General features: G+C 42.6%; 1 protein-coding gene across 1 annotated transcript; it reads right to left on the bottom strand.

Moving 5' to 3' along the window:
* Positions 1 to 3,532: 3,532 nt before the first annotated feature.
* On the bottom strand, positions 3,533 to 9,890 carry LOC111970634 (insulin-like growth factor-binding protein 6). The gene is made up of 4 exons (XM_023997440.2): positions 8,771 to 9,890; positions 7,903 to 7,937; positions 7,635 to 7,757; positions 3,533 to 7,338 (listed from the first exon to the last, which is right to left on the bottom strand). Exons 1-4 carry the CDS (start codon positions 9,111 to 9,113, stop codon positions 7,225 to 7,227), a joined length of 615 nt encoding a protein of 204 aa, XP_023853208.1. The 5' UTR covers positions 9,114 to 9,890; the 3' UTR covers positions 3,533 to 7,224.
* Positions 9,891 to 10,260: the final 370 nt, after the last annotated feature.

Here is a 10,260-nt window from a genome sequence, read left to right as displayed (position 1 = left end):
GCGCCTGAATCGAGATGCTGGAGAGAAGGAGAAAACTCAGGGAAAGAGATTAGTAAAGACATGTGACCAACAGGGAGCTCTGGGTGAGTCTGGTGCTGACTCACCTGGGGTGACCGAGAAGTGCTCTGCCTGCCCTCTCGACTCCCAGACGAGCTCCTCCAGCACCGATCGGCAGTGTGTCCTCTCCGACCACAACTGGTGCAGGAGGAGCCTCCTCCTCCGGTTCCCCTCGATGCGGCCCCCCTAACTCCATAGGTATTGGAGCGGGAGGGCCAGGAGGTGGAACTAACAGGACCCGTTCTGGACGCCCGCGGGCAGCTAGCAGGTTGTCCAGTCGGATCGACATGTCTATGAGCTCATCGAGGGAGAGGGTGGCGTCCCGACAAGCTAGCTCCCTGCGGACGTCCTCCCCGAGGCTGCACCGGTAGTGGTCCATCAGGGCCCTGTCGTTCCATCCCGCTCCAGCAGCCAAGGTCCGGACCTCCAGCGCGAAGTCCTGTGCGCTCCTCTTCYCCTGCCGAAGKYGGAACAGCCGTTCACCGAAGGTGGAACATCGAACACGGCCCGGAAACGGCGGGTGAACTCTGGGTTGTGGTCCCTGGCGGAGTCTGGACTATACCACACCGCGTTGGCCCACTCCAGGGCTCTGCCCGTCAGGCAGGAGACGAGGACACTCATGCTCTCCTCACCAGAGGGAGTCGGGCGAACGGTTGCCAGGTACAGCTCTAGCTGGGACAAAARTCCCTTGCACCCAGCCGCCGTCCCATCATACTCCCTTGGGGGCGCGAGACGAAGAGCGCTGGATCCTGACGCCGCCGGAAGAATAGGTTGAGCAGGCGGAGGAGGAGCTGGAGGCGAGGTAGGGAGACCACTCCTCTCCCATCGGTCCATTCTCTCCATCATCTGCYCCATCGCTGAGCYGATTCGGTGGAGGATGGTCGTATGATGGAGAACACGCTCCTCCATAGATGGGAGAGGTGGTGCAGCTGCTCCTGCTGACTCCATTACTCGGGTGCGGGCTTCTGTCACGTAGTTAGGAGTGGTGGGTATGGAATCAGGCGCAGAGAGCAGAGGTTTCGGGGAAAACCGTATTTATTCGGTTTAAATGGTCACTCCGAAACAATAGGCGCAAAATAAAGACCGACCCAAAACAGGACACCAAACAGTCCGGAAAAATGCACAAATATAACCTTCCACGACAAAACAGAAAACAAGCCCGCACAAAATAAGGCAAGCATAAAAGGCTTAAATAGCCCTGCAATAACCCCCAAACAAGAAACAGGTGAAACCAATAAAGACATAACCAACAGAAAAAAGAAAAGGGAATCGGTGGCAGCTAGTAGACCGGTGACGACGACCGCCGAGCGCCGCCCGAACAGGAAGAGGAGCCACCTTCGGTAGAAGTCGTGACAATAACACTTTGTATTCAAGACAAAGTTAATTTCTTTGACACATTTTTTGCAGTTTTACTTTAGTTCCTTATTGCAAACAGGACACATGTTTTGGGATGTTTTTATTCTGTACAGGCTTCCATCTTTTTACYTTGTCATTTAGTCGCTCTGGATAAGAGCGTCTGCTAAATGACTTAAATGTAAATGTAAATGTAGGTTACTATTGTGAAACTACAATGTTATTGATCCATCCTCAGTTTTAACTGAGTTAGGAAGGATGCGTGTGTCTTTGTAGTGACTGATTGTATTGATACACCATCCAAAATGTAATTAATAACTTCACCATGCTAAAAGGGATATGCAATGTCTGCTTTAATTGTTTTTTTACCCATCTACCAATAGGTGCCCTTCTTTGCGAGGCAATGGAAAACATCCCTGGTCTTCGTGGTTGAATCTGCTTGAAATTCACTGCTTGTCACGTTCGTCGTAACATTTAAGTGAGGAGGACCAAGGCGCAGCGTGATAACAATACATTCTTCTTTAATGAAGACGAAAACGAAACGAACACTATACAAACTAATCAAAAACAACCAACAGACGAACGTGAAGCTATACAAACAATAAGTGCAGACACTGGCAACTTACACATAGACAATCACCCACAACCTACCTAATGACTATGGCTGCCTAAATATGGCTCCCAATCAGAGGCAACGATAGACTTACATAAACACCTACAATGAACACAACCCCATGAACTCTACAAACACCCCCTAGACAATACAAACACCCTAGACGAGACAAAAACACACAAACATCCCCCATGTAACACCCTGACCTAACTAAAATAATAAAGAAAACAAAGATAACTAAGGCCAGGGCGTGACACTCGACTGAGGGACCTTTCAGATGATGAAGTCATCACTATTATTTCACACAGACCATGCAACTTATTATGTGACTTGTTAAGCACATTTTTACTCCTCAACTTATTTAGGATTGTCATAACACAGGGGTTGAATACTTATTGACTCAAGAAATTTCTGCTTTTAATTTTTAAGACATTTCTAAAAATGTCTAAACATAAATCCACTTTGACATTATGTGGTATTGTGTGTAGGTTAATGACACATCTAAAATGAATMAATTTTAAATTCAGGCTGTAACAGAACAAAATGTGGAAAAAGTCAAGGGGTGTGAATACTTTCTGAAGGCACTGTGCATGGTGCCAGCTTTTTATTATCTCATTGTATCAAAGACTCAAGTAACAGGCATGATGGCAAGTTGTCTGAAATGTAAGTTGATGTACTAAAAGGGAAAAATCCCACAACTAACTCTTGAAAAAAATAGAAATAATTTGGAGATCTTACCTTCTCTTTGAAACTCGCTTCAAGGGACACAAGGGACCCCCGATAAAAGAACAGATTCTGTTAGCAACGGCTCAAAACGACTTCAAACAATCTCAGTCTGACACAGACTCTATTTTCAACAAACCTGCCAGTAATTCCATCTATGGTGGAACTGAGCAAAACAACTGTGGACAGAATGGGTAAGGACACTAGAGTTCTATCTAGTGGTCCATCTGTGTGAGAGCATAATCACAATATAACCACATTATTGTAAGTAGACAAACTTTATCCTGAGCCCAAACCACTATCAGACCTCATATCAACAGCTTTAAACATCCTAGAACAGTGGTGAGTGACGTGAATATATGGGATAATGTTGTTACGTTAGAGTTGAAAAAAAACAAATGTGGTTGCACTCAAAACAACCTAAACATGATTGGTCAGAGCATGTGTTTAGGACTTTGTGAYAACAAAGAGCGCATGTATAGGTCTCTGTAACAACTACTGACGTAAAAAGGGCTTTATAAAATAATGTAACTGATCTATTGATTGATACCTTGAGGTCGTACTTTCTGTGGACGTCAAGTCTGCAGCTGAACATGTTTCTCATAACAATGAGGTAGGTGTTCTCACTCTCCACAGTCACCTGGTACATGGCCAGGAACTGAGGCAGCAGTGTGCTGCCRTGACACATCGCTATGACACATCCTGTTCTGCAAAAATTTCTACAAACCTGTATTTGTGTAACAGACGTCGTCGGGAGAAGGAGAAGAGGACCAAGGTGCAGCGTGGTAAGTATTCATAATATTCATAGTATTTTAATAAATACGAACACTTGAACAAAAACAACAAAACAACAAACGAACAGTTCTGCAAGGTGCAATACACAAAACAGAAAACAACAACCCAACAAGCACAGGTGGGAATGAGGATACCTAAGTATGGTTCTCAATCAGAGACAACGATAGATAGCTGCCTCTGATTGAGAACCACACCAGGCCAAACACCTAGAAATACAAAACATAGAACAAAACTTAGAATGCCCACCCCAACTCACGCCCTGACCAAACCAAAATAGAGACATAAACAAGGAACTAAGGTCAGGGCGTGACAATTTGCTTTGTCATTATGGGTAATTGTGTGTAGAGTGATGAGGGGGGAAATGATTTAATCAATTTTAGAATAAGGCTGTAACCTAACAAAATGTGAAAAAAGTAAAGGGGTCTGAATACACTGTACATGAGTTCAGGTCGTCCTTCCTAATTCAATTTGTGGAAATGGAACCAAACAGTCTTTGTTTGTGTATACTGTATGTGTATACTGTGTCCATCTGTATATAAAGTTGCACATGCCAACTAATTGATTTATCATTCCTGTCTGTTGTTTGGAGAATCTGTGTATTCTGTGTCTTTATTATAAGTCCCAGATTGTGTTTTTGGATGGTAAAAAACGTTTTTATTTTTTTTAAACTTTGAAGAGCATACCAACTCTGAGAACCAACTCTGAGAGAGTCAGCCGTGAATTCTTTCTGGTCATATGATAAATATTTCTGGATTAAGGGCACACAGYCCAGCCACTACAACCATAGCAAGGTTATTTTCAGTCACAAACAGGTTTTTGTTGAACTGTAGACTGAATGCTGTTATGAGGCTCACATGGAACCACTCAAACTTATATTATAAAGCAGGTAATCTTCAGCAGACATCTGGGACTAGCAAATTTACCCATCAACATCAGTTTGCTTTTAGTGTGCTTCCACTCAGAGACTTTCAATGATAAAATATCACATTTACTTATGTATTAAAAATGGTCAACATAAATAATTACATACAATAAAATATCATGTTCAGCAGGTACAGTACAAAATAAAATGTTTTGTCATGCCCAATACAAAAACAAAAACCTTAAATAAAATGTAAAATTATTATAAAAAATACATACTGTGAATTAAATAATACATAAGCTTTTAATGTATATACAGTACCAGTCAAAAGTTTGGACACACCTGCTTATTCAAGGGTTTTTCTTTATGTGTACTATTTTCTACATTGCAGAATAATAGTGAAGACATCAAACTATGAAATAACACATATGGAATCATGTAGTAACCAAAAAAAGTGTTAAACAAATCAAAATATTTTTTAATTCTTCAAAGTAGCCACCCTTTGCCTTGATGACAGCTTTGCACACTCTTAGCATTCTCTCAACCAGCTTCACCTGGAATGCTTTTCCAACAGTCTTGAAGGAGTTCCCATATATGCTGAGCACTTGTTGGTTGCTTTTCCTTCAATCTGCGGTCCAACTCATCCCAAACAATCTCCATTGGGTTGAGGTGGAGGCCAGGTCATCTGATGCAGCACTCCATCACTCTCCTTCTTGGTCAAATAGCCCTTACACAGCCTGGGGGTGTATTGGGTCATTGTCCTGTTGAAAACAAATGATAGACCCACTAAGCGTAAACCAGATGGGATGGCGTATTGCTGCAGAATGCTGTGGTAGCCATGCTGGTTAAGTGTGCCTTGAATTCTAAATCACAGACAGTGTCACCAGCAAAGCACCCCCACACCATCACACCTCTTCCTCCATGCTTCACGGTGGGAACCACACATGCGGAGATCATCCGTTCACTTACTCTGTGTCTCACAAAGACATGGCGGTTGGAACCAACAATCAAAACATTTGGACTCATCAGACCWAAGGACAGATTTTCACCGGTCTAATGTCCACTGCTYGTGTTTCTTGGCCCAAGCAAGTCTTTTTTACTTATTGGTGTCCTTTAGTAGTGGTTTCTTTGCAGCAATTCGACCATGAAGTCCTGATTCGTGCGGTCTCCTCTGAACAGTTGATGTTGGGATGTGTCTGTTCCTTGAACTCTTGTGAAGCATTTATTTGGGCTGCAATCTGAGGTGCAGTTACCTCTAATGAATTTATCCTGAGAGAACCAATTTCATCATAGTGYTTGATGGTTTTTGCGACTGCACTTGAAGAAACTTTAAAAGTTCTTGACATTTTCCAGATTAACTGACTTTCATGTCTTAAAGTAATGATGGACTGTCGTTTCTCTTTGCTTATTTGAGCTGTTCTTGCCATAATATGGACTCAGTCTTTTACCAACTAGGGCTATCTTCTGTATACCACCCCTACCTTGTCACAACACAACGGATTGGCACAAACGCATTAAGGAAAGAAATTCCACTATTTAACTTTTAACAAGGCACACTTGTTAATTGAAATGCATTCCAGGTAACTACTTCATGAAGCTGGTTGAAATAATGCCAAGAGTGTGCAAAGCTGTCATCAAGAATCTCAAATATAAAATATATTTTGATTTGTTTAACACTTTTTTGTTTACTACATGATTCCATATGTGTTATTTCATAGTGTTGTCTTCATGTCTTCACTATTATTCTACAATGTAKAAAATAGTAAAAATAAAGAAAAACCCTGGAATGAGTAGGTGTGTCCAAACATTTGACTGGTACTGTAWGTTTAAAAAGACTATCTTATAGTATTAAAATTTGTCTGCTGCAATGTCAGTAAAAAGGTTGGAGGTGCCCTAGTAGTGCTTGAGCCTGGAGTTTAAACATCAGAATAATGTCAGATTTAAGAGCATAGCTTCAGAGTTACAAGAGAGACAGTGGATACATCAGAGACAAGCCTCATCACTAGGCCAGGAAAAAAGCGGGTAAATGGAATTGTGTATGTAGTTTACTACAGGCCTACCAACTTTGAGTTAGATTCTAAAATGAACTCACAACTCTGCGTCATAGCACAGAGTACAGATTTTGAAATGATAACAAAGTGCATAGCAATTCCATACCCATCTAGTCCACACTCACGAACGTACTTGGTAAATCATCTGTTTCTGGTCTGTATTGCATCATAACTCATCACTAGAGGGTGCTGTGAGACCAAACTAACAGGGATGGATAAAGAGAATGACCATGAGAAATGGAATTGGAAGGATTGTGCTTGTAGATAGCATGGTTGGGCTCAATTAGAATTTAAGGCAGTCAATCCAGGAAGTAAACTAAAATTACAATTGAATAATCTAAAAAAAAAGTGAATTTATTTTCAATAACTTCTCAAACTGAAAAGTAGAAGTTATTTATATAAAAAAATATGTAAATGTCTGAATTTTAAATTAAATCACTTCCTGAATTGACTGCCTTCAATTCGAATTTAGCCCAACCCTAGTAGGTAGTAGTGTAGTCTGTGAATTTGYATGTGTCCTAAATGGCACCTTATTCCCTACATAGTGCACTACTTAGGGAATAGGGTGCCATGTGGTACACAACCCTTTGGCTTGTATCAGCCATTTAGTATACAGCACTTTGGGAAGTGCTTCCTCCTCCATCCCTCGCTTTTCCTCCTTTTCTATCCCTCACTTTTATCCTCATCTTGCTCTACTTTTCTTCCTCTCGATCCTCACCCTATGGCCCATATTCCAGACTGCAGGATAGGGTGGGCTGGACAGTGCCCTTTCATGCGTTGTCACAGATCAGGGTGCCCCCTGGGCTTGTGTGTGATGGGGTTGGTATGCCACTCTTATCCACACACCAGCAGTGGCCGCGATGCATGCCCCGAGACGACCGACACTGCCAGAGGGCACACACAGTGATAAAGCATATTTGAGATGTGAATTGTTGTATAGGACACAACTACACACACACACACACACACACACACACACACACACACACACACACACACACACACACACACACACACACACACACACACACACGTTACTGACCAGGCAAAGTCATAGTGTATCGAGCCCAGCTTACAACTCAAGATTGAGTTAGCCCACTGAGCTCCTGTTTAGGCAATATTATACTCATCATGCAAGCAAGCCACCTCTGCTACAAATACCGTTTGCTTATAAACCTACCTGCTTCTTTCTGAAGAAACCATGCTTGTCACAGTTGGGGATATATATATCAGCACAGTCTGACTGGAAGACCAGGGGCTGCAGACCTTTAAGTACAGTGTTAAGCAGCCTACGGCATGGAGTCTAGAGAGGAGAGAGAAAGAGAGTTTTCATTATTTTATTACTTTAAAAAAACACTACCACATATGCTTGTTCTATTGTCGTTCAATTCTATTGCTCAACACAATCCTCCTAACATCCATCTGTAAGTAAATACAAGGGATTTTACCTTCTCCAGGTCTTCACTGGGTGTTGGGTGTGTGGCTGGAAAAATACATGCCAGCAGCTTTAGCATAGTGATGGATTACATTACCACAGTAACTGATTGAATACTGAGATATCTGATGAATGCAGTGACAGAGACAAACCAGTAGCTAGAGTTGCATATCATGTTCACAGATTGGCACAACAGGTTGTAGAGCAGGGCTCTCCAACCCTGTTCCTGGAGAGCTACCATCCTGAATTAGCGGAGTTACAACTGGGGTTGGATTGAAAACGTACAGGAGAGTAGCTTTCCAGGAACAGGGTTGGAGAGCCCTGTTGTAGAGTTAAAGTTCTAGCTGCTGCTGATTTGAGGTTAACATCACGTAATTTTTATTATTTAAGTGAAGATAATTTCCCACACTCAAAACAAATGAATTCCTGGTGGAGTCTGAACAGATCTATTTTAAATACATTTTAAGTCTTATGGCTGAGTTTGGAGCCCTCATACTAACACTTGGTCCTGCCTCCACAATGTAAACTACTGTCAATTGTGTGCTCCATTACGTCCTAGTTGTACTTCTCTGAAGCTTACTTCTGATTCACTAATGTTCTACTTCCACAGTCCAATACAATCTCACAATCGGGACCTGTCTTGTCACAACGAAGTCATCAGCACAACATCTACATCTTTATTTGTCTAAAATATACAGTGATGTGTCATGTCCATGTCCTGAGTAGGAAAAACTGGGCCCTAGTATTACAGGCTATAACTAGGTCGTGTGAACTGCAGAGGCTAAATTTACCATTGATTTTAGTTTACATAACCCCTCCTCCACCCCACCAGATACATATAACTGAGTGGTGTCTCCCTCTCTGCTGTAGTAGGTGCTTACCTGTGAGCTGGGGCCTCTCAGAAGGGCTCGGTCCACTGGCATTGCTGCAGACTCCCCTGCCCTGCAACAGGGCCTGGAGGGGGCTGGGGTACCCCAGTGGTGGGGTGCAGCGGAGTCCACGGGCACAGCTCAGAGTGTAGACCCCACAGGGCTCCCCCAGGGCCAGGACACTGGTGCTGAGCTCTCCAGACTGCTGCCTCTGTGTGGGGGCCCTGGCCACCTGGAAGCCCTTACTGGAGGGATTCCCTCCACTGAGAGGAGGCAGCCGGGAGGCTAGTGTACATGGGCTGGAGAGCGCAAGCTGGAGGAACAGTAGGGCCAGAAGGTCAGGGTACAGAAGCATGTTTCCCGCAAGATACACGTTGTCCAACAACAACGAGTAAGTAATAGTCCAGGAGGTTCCTATTTGTTTCAATGCCAGGTAGGCTGTTGTCTGAGGTTTGTTCTTATTCTGCTCAGTTCCAGTTGTGGGTTGTGAGATGCAAGGCAGAGTGGATAGGAATCCCCTCCAGCTATGACAGAGCGATAATGAAGCAGACAGACACCAGAGACAGCGGCTTTTAAAGAGCCAAAAGGTAGAGAGAGAGGGTGGGGGAAGGAAAGCGGGAGAAAGAAATATTAGTCTCCCCTCTCGTTTTTAAATTGCTGAGCACACCCCCACTTCCCCTTGTCTCTGACACGCCTCTCCTTTATCAGGGCCAGCTGGTGAAATAGGGTTAGCCCTACCTAACCCCACCATGAATGTCCTATTATTCCTGTATCATATTCAGCATGATTGTTTTCCCACCAGTAATACGTTTGATGTATGTGTTTTACGAGTAAGGATTACTGACCCATTTATTCAAATGACAAGGTGGGACAAGAGAACATTACTTTATAGAAAGAATATTTGTGGGATTGAGTGTCACCTTCTGTGTAGGCCTATAGAAACTGAGAATAACCCTTGTAATCTGTGCTTTGATGGCTATTGTAGGATGAAGAAGCCTGATAATTAATCTGGACATTTTCCAACAGTAATCATCTTAAAGATTTAGATTTTGTTCATTTTATGACATATTGTTAGAACAATATACTCTACAAGTACATTAAACTTCCAGAGTGTGTTCTCTGCTAATTCTAAAAGTATGATCAATTTTATGAGCACCACCAACAGTGAATAGAAATTGATTCAAAAGGAACTCCTTCTGCTGGCGATTTGCTGAATGTGCAATCCTAATGGAGGTCTGTGATTAGTTAATGACCTATAATGTCAATTTTGAAGTATAAAATTGATGATATCCTTCAAAGTACCAGAAAGCCTACGCTGGCATGGAGTCGCCCACATGATTAATTCTACCATCACAGGAAACGCATTCCTCTGTGTGTGTGTCATGATAATGGACTAGTGAATGACTTTGAGTGGGAAGACCACCTCTAAAAAAATTACTTATTTAAAAAAATAACTGTTTTTTAAAAGAATGCTGTTTGATGCTAAATCCAATCTGGCAACA

The sequence above is a fragment of the Salvelinus sp. IW2-2015 genome, linkage group LG11 (genome assembly GCF_002910315.2).
Source record: "Salvelinus sp. IW2-2015 linkage group LG11, ASM291031v2, whole genome shotgun sequence".
In the NCBI taxonomy this organism is placed as follows: Eukaryota; Metazoa; Chordata; class Actinopteri; order Salmoniformes; family Salmonidae; genus Salvelinus; species Salvelinus sp. IW2-2015.
Note: the sequence above shows the minus strand (reverse complement) of the source record. Positions and strands in the feature narration are given on the sequence as shown.

What these genes read in the sequence shown, in the direction of transcription:
- LOC111970634 (XM_023997440.2), bottom strand. Translation starts at nt 9,113, where the DNA reads ATGCTTCTGTACCCTGACCTTCTGGCCCTACTGTTCCTCCAGCTTGCG. An exon ending in TGAGAGGCCCCAGCTCACAG is followed by an intron (nt 7,938 to 8,770) that starts GTAAGCACCTAC and finishes GTATTTTTCCAG; the next exon opens with CCACACACCCAACACCCAGT. An exon ending in CCAGTGAAGACCTGGAGAAG is followed by an intron (nt 7,758 to 7,902) that starts GTAAAATCCCTT and finishes TCTCCTCTCTAG; the next exon opens with ACTCCATGCCGTAGGCTGCT.